General features: G+C 35.9%; 1 protein-coding gene across 4 annotated transcripts in view; it reads left to right on the top strand.

The window, feature by feature from the left end:
• The window catches only part of unc5ca (unc-5 netrin receptor Ca), a 140,491-nt gene extending 127,053 nt beyond the window's left edge, over nt 1-13,438 (top strand). For all 4 annotated transcript variants that reach the window (XM_084413984.1, XM_084413982.1, XM_084413985.1 and 1 more), the window contains 7 exons: nt 636-723; nt 1,241-1,409; nt 3,103-3,336; nt 4,175-4,321; nt 5,487-5,651; nt 9,442-9,620; nt 12,466-13,438. In XM_084413984.1, the coding sequence (XP_084270110.1) occupies nt 636-723; nt 1,241-1,409; nt 3,103-3,336; nt 4,175-4,321; nt 5,487-5,651; nt 9,442-9,620; nt 12,466-12,628 (1,145 nt within the window). In that variant the 3' untranslated portion in view covers nt 12,629-13,438. The remainder of the gene's footprint in view (nt 1-635; nt 724-1,240; nt 1,410-3,102; nt 3,337-4,174; nt 4,322-5,486; nt 5,652-9,441; nt 9,621-12,465) is intronic.
• Nucleotides 13,439-15,048: the final 1,610 nt, after the last annotated feature.

Genomic DNA, 15,048 nt, shown 5'->3' with positions numbered 1-15,048 from the left:
TGGATGGATGGAAGGATGGAAGGAAGGGTGGATGGAAGGATGGATGGATGGAAGGATGGATGGAAGGATGGATGGAAGGGTGGATGGATGGAAGGATGGATGGATGGATGGATGGATGGATGAATGGAAGGATAGATGGATGGATGGAAGGATGGATGGAAGGGTGGATGATGGATGGATGGATGGATGGATGGATGGATGGATGGAAGGGTGGATGGATGGATGGATGGATGGATGGATGGAAGGATGGATGGATGGAAGGATGGATGGAAGGATGGATGGATGGATGGAAGGGTGGATGAATGGATGGATGGAAGGATGGAAGGGTGGAAGGGTGGATGGATGGATGGATGGATGGATGAATGGAAGGATAGATGGAAGGGTGGATGATGGATGGATGGATGGATGGATGGAAGGATGGGTGGATGGGTGGATGGATGGATGGATGGATGGATGGATGGATGGATGGATGGATGGATGGATGGATGGATGGAAGGATGGATGGATGGATGGATGGATGGATGGATGGATGGATGGAAGGGTGGATGGATGGATGGATGGATGGAAAGAAAGTATGTTCATTTGAGTTTTGAGACTTGAGTCCTAATTAGCCACAACGTGTAATGTCATTTCAGGTGTGAGTTTGTTGGTTCCAGCCGGTGCGATTCCTCAGGGTCGTGTGTACGAGATGTTTGTGACTGTACAGAGGACAGAGAGCATGAGGTAAAAAATAACACAACACACACACACACACACACACATCCCAAACATCACACCCTACATCCCACTGGGTGGAGAAATGGTGTTGTTTTCCGGGTAGAATGTTATAAATACACAACACTTTACATATCATTACGTAAAAAAATTGCATGAATGTGTAAAATGCTTAATTAAAACACTACTATTAAAAGATTTGAGATACAGTCAAATAAATAAAAAATAAATTAATACTTTTAATACAAAAAAAGACATTTATAATGTTACAAAAGTTTTCTATTTAAAAAAATTCTTTTGAACTTTCTATTCATCGAAAAATCCTGAAAAAATTTATCAAAGCTTCCACAAAAATAGTTGTTTTCGATGATAATTGAGCACCAGATTGACTTTTTCCGAACTTTTGACTGGTATAGTAATTCATTATTACCTTTCAAACAGTGCTGGTTGTCGTTGTGTGTGTTACTGTACCTTCTACAGAGATTTCAGTGAGATCAAGGCAAATGTGTATCTCTGTCTCCCTCAGGCCAGCGGTCGGTGACGGGGAGGCGGTTCTCAGCGCTGTGGTCAGCTGTGGTCCCGCGGGCGCCCTGTTGACCCGTCCCGTCATCCTCACTCTACACCACTGCTCGCACGCCCACTCGGACGACTGGCAAATCATCCTCAAGAGCCTCACGCAGCAGGACCAATGGGAGGTGAGGAATTTGAATACGGGCCAATAGGACAGCCAGTGGCTGAATGAAAGCATCACAGCGAGAGGAATCAGGTCAGGGAAACTCAGGAGATGAGCCGCTCCATTTCAATAAACTACTTATCCTGCAGAGAGAGGGAAACATGACTGGAAAATAAATGTAACTATCAGTGGAGGCAGGCAGGGTAAATTGGCCCGCTGTGCATGGCAGGGCTCTACAAATAGACAACACAAAATTCAATTATTGCAAGAGTGAAGCGGGGAAAAGGACGGGGTGTATTTATCAGGAGGAATCTGCTTCCTTTATCAGGGCCGGGATTCCCTCGCAATGCATGTGTGGACAGGTTTTATTTCTGTGGGGATATAGAAAACCTGTCAGAAACAACAAAAGAAGAAATAATAATATGAAATTATTCTTTTGTGCAAAGACAGTGATAGCTATTTTCAGGACTTTTAGAAGTGTTTGCATTTTGATGTTATTTTTATGATAATTAAGTACAACCCATGTATGATATTAATAATGTTTAATTAAATTATAAGTATTTACATCATTGCAGTATTGGTTGTACTACCTTTAATTTATTATGATTAAAAATATAAAACAGTGTATTAAAGGTGCTTTTTTTACTGTATTTTTCTATGAGAATAAATATTGATGTAATCTATTTAATTAATTAATTAATCACTGTTGAATATATTTTTGTCTTGGGAAGAACTTTGTTCTATGCAGCTAGACAGAAGTTAATTAAGATAAAATAGATTATTTTGTATTCATTTTATATTTCCTTTAATGATTAAAATAAAAATAAAATGCATGATGATCATTTTACTTTTACATTTTAAAATAAGGAAAACATTTATTAATTTAATGCAATATGCAATATGTTATGTATGTACATTTTCTGTCATTTTTGTATTTATTATTTCTGTTTCATTGCGGAATATGGTTAATCACTAATAAGATGTACTGTATTACTTTATTACTTTAAGATTAATAATTTTAATCCACTGACAGTCATGATTATAGATAGATAGATAGATAGATAGATAGACAGACAGACAGACAGACAGACAGACAGATAGATAGATAGATAGATAGATAGACAGACAGACAGACAGACAGACAGACAGACAGACAGACAGACAGACAGACAGACAGACAGACAGATAGATAGATAGATAGATAGACAGACAGACAGACAGACAGACAGACAGACAGACAGACAGACAGACAGACAGACAGACAGACAGACAGACAGACAGATAGATAGATAGATAGATAGATAGATAGATAGATATGTAGATAGATAGATAGACAGATAGACAGACAGATAGATATAGATAGATAGACAGATAGATAGATAGATAGATAGATAGATAGATAGATAGACAGACAGACAGACAGACAGACAGACAGACAGACAGATAGATAGATAGATAGATAGATAGATAGATAGATAGATAGATAGATAGATAGATAGATAGATAGATAGATAGATAGATAGATAGATAGATAGATAGATAGATAGATAGATAGATAAACAGACAGATAGATAAACAGATAGATAGATAGACAGGTTTATCTTATAAGTGTATCTTATGGTAGATTTCTCCATCCAGACAGTGTTGCTGAGACACTGATGTAAATGAAGTGTGTGATGTGTGTGTTGTGTGTGATGTGTGTGTTGTGTGTCCAGGACGTGGTTGTGGTTGGAGAGGAGAACTTCACGACGTCCTGTTACGTGCAGCTGGGAGAGGAGGCCTGTCACATCCTGACCGAGACTCTAGGATCCTACTGTCTGATTGGCCAGAGCATCTGTCCGTCAGCGGCTAAGCGAATCAAACTGGCCGTGTTTGGGCCTGTGGTCACACCAGGTGTAGACTACCACATCAGAGTTTACTGCCTCGACGACACGCAGGACACACTCAAAGTGCGTCAGACCACCACAAACAGTCATTTCGTTTTTCTTGGTCATCTCTCTGACCTTTAGAATTAAACTGTGTCTGCTGTTGTGTCTTTATGGAACTGTACTGTATGTAAATGAACTCTGTTATGATAATGTCCGGGATTACAGATTTCAATATTGATATATTTCTTTTTATGTTTTAATTTAAGTGATTTCATAATTTTATATAAATATGAAATTTAACAGAATAATTTAGTATTACTTCATTTTATATAATGTATTATTATTATTATATTATTATATTATTGCTACTATTAAATATATGCAGACATCAATATTGATATTTTTATATTTTGTACTTTACTAAATATTTTAATGATTTACAACATTTAATATAAAGTAATTTAATATGACTTTATTTTAAGGTGTCATTGTTACAGTGTAATTAATATATTTAAGTACTGAGTAATATTAAGCAACTACATGTACTTACTATAGGGTTAGGGTAGGATTAGGATTTGGTTGAGGGTTAGTTGCATGTAATTATGCATAATTTACTGTTATTACTATGGTAAGTACATGTAACATATGTAACAAGGACACTGTAAAATAAAGTGCTAACTTCTATATGTAAATGGGCTCGGTAATGATTGGCTAACCTCGACCAGCGGAACAATACAAGGACAGATGTGAAACTGCTCTTTTAATTCTTTCAAATAAACAATATACAATTGCATAAATTATTCTTCAAATGACCAAAGTGTGTAAAGGGAGAAGGTTACATTATAAACATGCATTTTAGATTAAATAGTGTATGACGAATGGTGCAGTGTAAATGTCCTGTGTGTGTTTGTGTGGACAGGAGGTGCTGCAGATCGAGAAACAGATCGGCGGGAAACTTCTCGATGAACCAAAGTCTCTGAACTTCAGTCACAGCAACCACAACCTGAGACTGTCCATACATGACATCCACTCGCAGTGGAAGAGCAAACTACTCACCAAATACCAGGTGAAGATGCATATGAAATATAAAGGTGTTCTTAAGGTGAAGTCAGGTCTGTTTATAGAGCACAGAGACCATTAACTTTCAGTTAGCTTATATGAACAATATTGTCAGACACTAGATCTACTGGACGAATGACATTTAATGAGGGTCAGAAATAATTTCATATAATATAACATTAAATATAAAGTAATTCAATATTACTTTTTTTTTTTTTATGTAATAATGTAATTTATTATTATTATTATTATTATTATAAAAAATGTAAACAGACTTCAATATTAATATAATAATATAATGCATTTTTTTGTTGTTATTATTATTACAAAAATATGTACAGACTTCCATATTAATATTTGTTAATTATGTATTTATTATAATATAACATGTAATTTAATATAACATTTAATCTAAAATAATTTAATGTTACTTCATTTTAATAGAATTGTTATCGTTATTATAAAATATATAGACTTTAATTTTTAGAATTTAATAATAATTGTAGAATTATTATTATTATCATTATTAAATATATACAGATGCCAGTATTAATCTTTGTTGATTATAATTATTAAATTATTTATTTTACTTTAATACAATATAAGATTTCATATAAATTCATAAAATATTACTTAATGTTTCATATAATTTATATAATTTCATAGAATTTAAATATTTTACTTTTATATAAATATAATTTATATAAAATTGTATATAATGTATTAATACTATTGTTGTTACTATTAGGCCTATATATATATAGATTTTAATATTATTTGTATCAATTATTTTAATATTTTAATTTACATGATTAAGTTATTATAACATTTAAAATACTTTTATTGTTTCGTTTTTTATATATAATTTGTTATTATTTTGATTAAATATATAAAGTAAAAAGTTAGCCTGATAATAAAGTAATTTAATATTACTTAATCTTTATATTAATTATTATTATTATTATTAAATATATACAGATTTCACTATTATACAGATTCATTTTTTATATTTTTTTATATTTAATTTAAGTGATTAAGTTATATAACATTTAGTATAAAGTATTTTAATATGACTTAATATTAGTTGATATCATTTGTTATTATGTACAGAGGTGATGTGATGTGTGTGTGTGTGTGTGTGTGTGTGTGTGTGTGTGTGTGTGTGTGTACAGGAGCTGTGTTTCTCTCAGGTGTGGAGCGGATCCGTGCGGCGGCTGCACTGCTCCTTCGCTCTGGAGCGTCAGAGTGTGTGTGTGTGTGAGCTGTGCTGTAAGCTGTGTGTCAGACAGGTGGAGGGAGAAGGTCAGATCTTCCAGCTCTACACCACCCTGAGTGAGGTACAGTCTTCACTGCTGTCATCAATCACACTACCCTAGCAAACACAGAAATGCTCATTTTCTTACAAAAAATGTATTTTTGATATTGTCTTAGCTCGTTGCAGTGCATTCTGCGACTGAGGTTGTTCATTGTGTGTCTATGATGCCTACAAACGCTGTCTCTGGTCTTTCCATCACTCCCCGTGTGTGTGTGTGTGTGTGTCTCTGGATCTGTTTAATCCATCTTACGGGCTGCTCTTAACACCCTCACTTGTCTGTCTATACATCACAAAGGGTTTTCACGAAGCCGCTGTGTTTTTCTCTCCTCGGCTTTAATCGATGTGTCTAATTAAGAACAGCACAGATTCATTAACATTATAGATGGATGCATTACGATGAATTGAGTCCTTCTGGGCCGCAGAAGCTTCTGTCAGACTGATGTTCAATGCACCTGTCATTTTAAACTAGTAGATTGATTTTTTTTTTATATCAAAGATGCAAATTTTGTTATACTTGTACAATAATATTTAATTAAATTGAAATAGGATGATTCTACCAGGATTTCTTTTTTTATTTTATTTTTTTATGTGGCTTTGCACATAACTTCTTGCTAATTTTCTTGAGAAATTAGACTAGTACAATAGTAATAAAAAGAATCCAATAGAAATCACATTTTAAAACCTGGCTTCAGTTTTCCGCCCATTTCTGGCTGTGGCTTTTCTCGTAAGGATTGTATTTTTTGTGCGAAATTATACACTACTGTTCAAAAGTTTGAGTTTTTTTTAAATATATTTTTAAAGGAAGTTTCTTATGCTCATCAAAGGCTGCATTGATTTTTAAAAAATACAGTGAAAACAGTAATATTGTGAAATGTTATTTTAATTTAAAATAACTGTCTTCTATTGTAATATATTGTAAAATGTAATTTATTCCTGTGATGCAAAGCTGAATTATCAGCATCATTACTCCAGTCTTCAGTGTCACATGATCCTTCAGAAATCATTCTAATATGATGATTAGAATATTGATGACACAAGAAACATTTCTGATTACTATCAATGTTGAAAACAATCTCATATTTTTGTGGAAACTGTAAAAAAAAAAAAAACTGGATTCTTTAATGAATAGAAAGTTTAAAAAAAACAGACATTATTTGAAATATAAATCTTTTGTGACATAATAAATGTCTTTACTGTCCCTTTTGATCCATTTATGTGATTAATTTGATCAATTTATGTTTGATTAATTTATTGTGTCCTTGCTGAAGTATTAATTTTTATTCTTTTTAAATATCTTACTGAACTTTTGAACAGTAAATGTAAATATATATACAATAACAATAAAAAGAATGGTAAAATAGTGACTTCATTGCACTGATTTTTTTGGCTTTAGCTTTGAATGTTTTTGCCGAGAGTGATGATTTGTGGGAAACTTGATATTCTCTGTCACTCAAATGCAAGGCGACTGAACTACTTTAATATCTTCCAGTTTTATTCTTATAGATGTTCAAAAGCAGAAGCATATTTGATGCGGTTGCTTTTTGCGAATAATATCACGAATGAGTCTCATTTAATTAAAGCAACTCCTCCACACACACTCACACACAATTGAGATTTCAGCTCGGATTTTAATGCATTCGAAATGTCAGTCGATATTATTTCCAAGAAGCAAAGTATATCTCCAGCAGTGAAACAGCCTTGATTCGGAGAGAGCTTTTATAAATACCATAAGAGCAGCCGAACTCTGCGGGGTGACTGACGCCAGTTCTGCCTCTCTCAATCTGCTGTTTTCTACATATGAAGAGACGTGTGAGCAGCGAGCCTTTCAAATGAACAAACACACGTTATAGCAAGACACGTGTCAGTGATCAGAAATGTTATTAGTCTCTGTTTATTCTTAAGAACTTCAAACTCATTACTGTCAAAGTTATGAGCAAATACTCGCCATCCCATGATTATAACTGCATTTTAAATTTACACTTCAGATTAAGAATACTTATATTCAGGGCTTGACATGAACTTATTTGCTCACCAGTCACTGTGACTAGTGGTTTTCCAAAGTTACTCGCCACTCAGCATTTTCTTTAGGGAAAAACTGCCATATTGATATTTTTAAAGGGGTTGTTGATTATGATTTCACATTTTTAACTTTAGTTAGTGTGTAATGTTGCTGTTTGAGCATAAACAACATCTGCAAAGTTACAACGCTCAAAGTTCAAAGCAAAGGGAGATATTTGCTTTTAAAGAAATCGCTTTTTAAGGACTACAACAAACGGCTGGTAGAGACTACACAACATTCCTCCCGGGTTAGTGACATCACCAACCCTACAATTTACATAAACCCCGCCCCCGGAACACCATTTATAGATTATCAAGACAGAATATGCTATTCAATGACTAGAAGATAACAGCACATAAGCTACATAAATTCATCAACTAACCATTCAGAAATGTCCTGTTGCTTCTACATGTTGTCATTTCTTGAGTCTCTCCATCATTGTCTGAATCCGTTTTTGAACATAAAAGGCTAAAAGTCTTTGAAATTTTCAGTGCATGTGTGTGTGAGTGCATGCTATTGAAGCTCCGCCCCCTGTGCCGGGAGCAGCAGCTCATTTGCATTTAAAGGAACAGACACAAAACGGTGCGTTTTTACTCACCCTCAAAAAGTGACAATTTTAACATGCTATATAAAAATATCTGTGGGGTATTTTGAGCTAAAACTTCACATACACACTCTGGGGACGTCAGAGACTTATTTTACATCTTGTGAAAAGGGCATTATACCACCCCTTTAAAATTTACTCATAATGTGGCAGGTATATTAGGCTTCTGTCACTTTCTCAACTGTTAACGTTCACTTAAAACATAACTGACTGTGTTTACGTGAATACTCACCAAGACCGGCATTTTGATATTATTTTGTGTGTATTTGACGCAATAAGCAGTGAAAAGGAACTTAATTTAGTACTGAGATGCGGCTTTATGTGCCGAACTTTGGGTGTTTGAGCACAAAATCTGCGGGAATGAGTAAAATTATGTGCAATACGTGCAACCCCACGCCGAAATTCAAGCCCTGTAACAGCAACAATATTCATCCGGAGCAAATGAAACGAGTGAGTGAGGAGAGGCGGGTTTGTGTGTCACTCGCTGTCAGAGAGATAAGAGAGAGAGAGAAGCTGGTATAGTTTGTCTAATCTGCAGAAAATTTGTATTGGAAGCGTTGCGGATATTTCAGTATCGTTATGCATTGAAAAATCTCATTTTTTACAACACTACATTGCACTTAGTTTATTATTTCAAATGCCTTTTTTAAAAGACTGCAATTGAAAAATGTATATAAGATTCAACCTGCCAAAGTGGCTAGTAGGAGTGACTGCTGAAATACACACGCATTTGGTGGATATTAATGTCACGCCCTGCTTATATTTCATCTGTGATGTTCCGGGTCGTTGCTTACTTCTTCAAATTCTAAGAGTCCAAGTCTCATGCTAGAACCAAGGTAGTTCAGATCTCTTTATGGCTTCAGAAATGAGTTCAGTAACTCAGGGAACTTGAGGTTTGTCGTGGATAAAGTCTGATCATTGAAAGGTTGTTTTCCCGCTCAGAGTGACCGATTAACCATCAGCACAGCTCTTGATCAGGACACTTTAATCTCAGGTTACTCCAGGACTGAACCTGTAATCAGTGTGTGTAAGTAAAGGCATCTGCTAAATGACATCCTAGATAGTTACAGATAAGGGTGATTCCGGCTGTGAGAAACACAAAAACACTTCATTTATTTGAAGAAGTGTGTGTGTGTGTGTGTTCTGCAGGACGTCCAGAGCATCGACACATCCCTGATGGACCCGGGCAGCAGTATCACAGTGCTGGCCGGTCCGAGCGCGTTCAGAATCCCCGTCAGCGTCAGAACCAAACTGTGCAGCAGCCTGGACGCCCCACACACACGCGGCAACGACTGGAGAATACTGGCACACAAACTCAACCTGGACAGGTGACGTTTACACACACCAACACTGCATCTGCAACCATTCACACTCACAATGATGCAGCCCTTCAATTCAGTTTTCATTAGAGTTTATTAAAAAAAAAAATCAGTAAAAACAGTAATATTGTGAAATATTATTACACTTTAAAGTAACTGTTTTCTAGTGTAATATATTTTCAAATGTACTGTAATTTATTCCTGTGATCAAAGCTGAATTTTCAGCATCATTACTCCAGTCTTCAGTGTCACATGATCCTTCAGAAATCATTCTAATATGATGATTTGCTGCTTACGAAACATTTATTATTATTATCAATGTTGAAAACAGATATATTTTTGTGGAAACTTTGATAAATTCATCAAGTTAATGCATCATTGATGCTGAATAAAGGTATAGAAATAAAAAATACAAAAGTCAAACATTTGAATTGTAATGTACTATATCAGGTATCAGTTTCTATATCTGTATATACCAATATTGGATTTTAATTATAAGTGGTTTAATAGATATTGGAAGCAAATAATATTAGGGCTTGTTTTTATCTTATTTGCCTATGCCAGCTTTCATGCAATGCATAAAAAAATAAAATAATTATAAATGCTAAAAATAAAAATAAATATACCATCTAGTTCCCCTGCAACACGGCAAGCGCTATGCTAATTTATATAAATAAGCCAAGGTTTTTATATAACCTCATACCTAGTATGAATATTTGTTTATCATCAATGTGCTGAGACTGCAGTGTATATTTTTCTTTTAAAAAAACGATAGAAGAGAAACAAATCTGCTCTAATGATATCTCACAGGAGACTTTGAAGAAAATTAACGGTAGAGAAACAGCAGGGGAGCAAAAGAGAAATTTCCTGTTGTTCTTTCGGGTCTTCCCGGAGAATAGCAAGAGACAGATTTACTCTCTCTGACATCAACTTTTCCAAACACCAGCCTCTCTATGCACCTCCACAACTCACGTAATTAGAGGGAAAAGGCAAAAAAAGGCGAAGGACCCCTATGGTTTGAGTTCTGGCTGGGGTGTTACTGCAGGACGCTTAAAGTACGAGAGATCTCATTTCAAACGAACGAGAGAGAGAGAGAGAGAGAGAGTTTAGGTGGAGAGCTTGCTGTTCACCTCTGAGGACCATCAGGCATGAAAGAGCCAGAAGACGAGAGAGTCTGAGTTCACAGGGGACAGGAAGTAGAGAGATAAAGTGAGGAGGATCCTGGGAAAAAAAAGAAGAAGAAAGATGTTAAAAGTGAAAGTTCTTCATCAGTCGCAGACTCGAGATCTCCAGAGCTTCTGCACCTTTAACAAACTGTTCAAAACACATTCAACTCAGACTGCATGTAGTGTGTTTAAGCTTTGAGAAATACAGGATCTGTAGGACTGGTTGATGTTATATGCCATGTGATGAGATTGTGCCATACGGTTCATATATTTGCTTTATGCACACATGAGAAAGATGGGAAAACATGAAGTGATGAACAAATACAATGCAACAAGCTGTTATTAAGGGGTTCAGCACCTTATAGAAATGTCGAATTCACTCACAGGTGTGTGTGTGTGTGTGTGTGTGTTGGCTATTTTTACCATGAATTAATCAAATGAATTGAAATTAATGGCATGCATCAATATTTACTGAGAAAAGAAGATAATTCCAAGTCAATACATTATTGTGGCAGATGCGTACATCATTTAATAGACGTAAAGCAATTAATAGACATAATATTTCTGCAGTATGGAGGGCCTTTGAATATTGTGTCTTCAAGTCAAAAAGGTTTATAATCACTGCTTTAAGGTTTTCCACCAAAACAAAAACCATATGGTTTAATATTTGAAAGCAAAGAAATAAAACAGACATTTTCAGTAGATTATCTGAAATGCTGTCAGTCATCAGTTGAAATCAGGCGCTGCAAGGGGTTGAGACACAAAAAACTACTATTGTAATTATTATTATTAATAATACATACTTGTTTATTTGCAGTGCAGTAGTATTATTGCACTAGTAATACATTTATTTATTTCATAAGAAAAAAAACAATCCAAGTCACTCAAGTAATTTGTTTTTAGAAAAATATAAAAAGCTCATTAGCTCATCTGTTTTTTGTTTTTTTAAATACATAAGCCATGAAAAAATAAAGGCTTTTTATATTTTTCTAAAAACAAATTACTCGAGTGCCTTGGATTGTTTTTTTCTTATGAGCTGAACCATCCGATGCTACACCCAAAGAGCACCGAGACCCGACCAGCACTTTTTGCATTCCTTGTATTTATATTTCTTTATTTATTACTTTTTTCTGATTTAAATAAAATAAAAATATATGTTGATTAATAATAAAATAATAGTTTTTTTTTTTTTTTGCAGTGCAATAGTATTGCGTTTGCAATAGTAATATATTTCTTTATTAATTTAATTTGTCATTTAAATAATAAATATTTTAATTAATAATAATCATTATTTTTGTTGTAGTAGAAAATAAAGAAATTATATTTGTTTATTGAATTAGTTAACATACATATATATATATATATATATATATATATATATATATATATATATATATATATATATATATATATATATATATATATATATATATATATATATATATATATATATATAGTAATTTATTTCCATTTCATTGATAAATCACTTTTTATTGTGTTATTGTCTGTTTTTTTTGTCCAAGTTCCAAATAAAAAGAGAAAGTCAAACCAGATTTCACTGGATTATAAAAGAAAATAAAAAAACCTAGTTCATTAAAATCAAAACTTCTCGCACAAATATCTCTGTGGTGATGTGTTGTGCTCACGCCGCCCACCTCAGTGTGTGTTTCATCTCACCCGCCCTACAGGTATCTCAACTACTTTGCGACCAAGACGAGTCCTACCGGAGTGATTCTGGACCTCTGGGAAGCTCAACACTTCCCACACGGCAACCTCAATCAGCTCGCCACGGTTCTGGAGGAGATGGGTCGTCATGACAACAGCATCGCTGCCATGGCGAAGGAACAATGACCCTTACAATGGCGGTGATGTCTAAGCTGAGGATAATTGAGCTCAAGTTGAGCTGCCACTTTCATCGAGCTGAAACAACGATCAAACCCGAGACAGTCAAAGCATCGGAGTACGGAGGAGAGTCCGTGACCTTTCGCATCTTATTCAGTTTCCATGGATACGTGCGGTACTGCTGTCCGTCTACGCGGACGCTGCCGATTTAGGGTTGAATGCAGGGCTGGGGGTCAAAAGGTGAACCAGGAACAGGGTCAAGACACTTTAGGCAACCAAAATCTTTGGAAAACCCTCCAGTTTGCACGCGCAGGGTCCTCATGTGCAGAAATCTCCCACATCATCTCCCGTCTCCTTCAGTGGTCGTTTTTGCAGGAATTTGTGGTGCCATCTAGTGGTTGCAGAAACTACTCACTCTCGTGTAATGTAATATTTTGAGACATGAATACAGTATTTAGTGTGTCTACAGAGTACCTTAAAGTGGCCTTTAAAATCCGGTTAACATTCAGATCTGATTAGGATTGTATTATTTTTGTAACGCGGGTGTCCGAAGACGTAAAATATACGTGTTGCTTTGTTGAACAAAAGTGCAGACGAGCACTTGCAGGGATTTGAGGATAATGTCAGAAGTTGCTCTTTGATTTTCTGGAATGCAATGTTACGTCACTCTGATGTAATGATCTTCACTGGCCGGACTTCTGCTGCGTCACGTGTTCTGCATGGGCTGTTTCTGTTGTGCACCAATGTTTCAACTCACCATTTATGCATTTCACTCTACTATACGCATTATTTTAAAAAGAGTCAATTGATCCCTTGTGTAAAAAAAAAAAAAAAAACCTTCCCATGGTGGTGACTATTGTTTCTGCCAGAATGTGATGGATACAACAGTTATTATAGCCCTTTTCACACAGCAATCCCAGTAAATTAGTCAAATTACCAGAGTGAGTTTACCGGTAAATGCACGAATATGCCGTTCACACGAACAATGGCGTTCTACCGTTAAGAGATCGCTCACACATCAGCGACAAAATACCACTGAATGTCAGTCACGAGAAAAACACGCTTATTATAGTATCCAACTGCAGAGCCGCTGCGCTGATGAATGGAACAGAAAGCAGTGCCTCGATCGCCACACGATGAAAAAGTTGCGAAACGCGGCGCCAACAGACAAATATGTCCATTTAACTAATATTTACATAGAAAAACTATTAAAAAGCAGCGCCACTTAAAGGGACACTTCACCTCTGGAAAGATGAATGTGTATTTAAAATGGGTTATTTATGTACAGTAGTAGAAATGTGAAATTATTTTTGAATTTGGAGCCTTCTAGACTGAGAAAAGCCAGAAAATGTATTTTTGGCTCATGTGGATGAAAGACAACAACTCCCAGAATGCACTTGCTTCGCTGCCCTAAGAGGCCACTCCCAAGCCACGCCTACCGGTAAGAGAGCGCAGTTAAACAACTAGGCTAGGCTACTAGTTGACTCGAAACTTAAAAGACGACGTTTTATCGTGAGTCTCTGTGACGAGTCTGCCCGGGATTTCGAGATCGCCCAAAATGTCCGGGATTTGGCTTTTGTGTTCTACAGTCGCCATTCATTATGTTTACTGTGGCGAGCAGGACGAGGCTGAGGGCCGCGGGAGAACGGCGCGAGGCCGGTGGCGTGATTACTGATGAGCGACACCTGTGAGACGCACCGGTCTCGTATCTCTCACGGAGGAGCGGGAATTTTCTTAGCAATGCTAAAACGCACATCAACCGATCACTTGTTTAGCGTTCATGTAAACACTACATTCAGATTCACCAATGGGAATGAATTCAGTTAGATTGAAACAAAAGGTGCATGTAAACAATGAATGGCGACTGTAGTAAGCAAAAGCCGAATCCCGGACATTTTGGACGATCTCGACGGCCGGACATGTCCGGGAAAAAGAGGATGGTAACCCCTACTACTCAGCTTTCTCCACAGAGCAAGAGCCTGTTAGCTTAGCTTCCAAAAAAAGATGGCTGACATTATTTGTACATTCTGTGAGTGAGATCTCACCCCCTATGGGCGGGTTGAAAACATGCGGAACGAGCTCCTCTTACTGGCTGTAGTTTCTAGCCTCTGGCCAAAAAAATCCTCCAATGACGCAAAATGACGATTTTTGCGTCATCGGAGGATTTTTTACAGACAAAAAATACATAAATCTCTCATCTCAGGGGGATATGAGGGAGGGAAGCACGATCATTCGAAAATACTATAGGTTTTCTACTGATACAAAGCTTAATGCTAAATGCTGAAGTATCCCTTTAAGGTCCTTGCACACCGAGTCCAACATTTTTCGCACGCTAAAAAATAAATATGACCACATTTTGTCAATCACGTTTACACACTGTCTCCGAAACTTTCGTCCGTAATATTAAAAAAAATCGGATCGTGTTCGAT

Source organism: Rutilus rutilus (assembly GCF_951802725.1).
Source record: "Rutilus rutilus genome assembly, chromosome: 7".
In the NCBI taxonomy this organism is placed as follows: domain Eukaryota; kingdom Metazoa; phylum Chordata; class Actinopteri; order Cypriniformes; family Leuciscidae; genus Rutilus; species Rutilus rutilus.
Note: the sequence above shows the minus strand (reverse complement) of the source record. Positions and strands in the feature narration are given on the sequence as shown.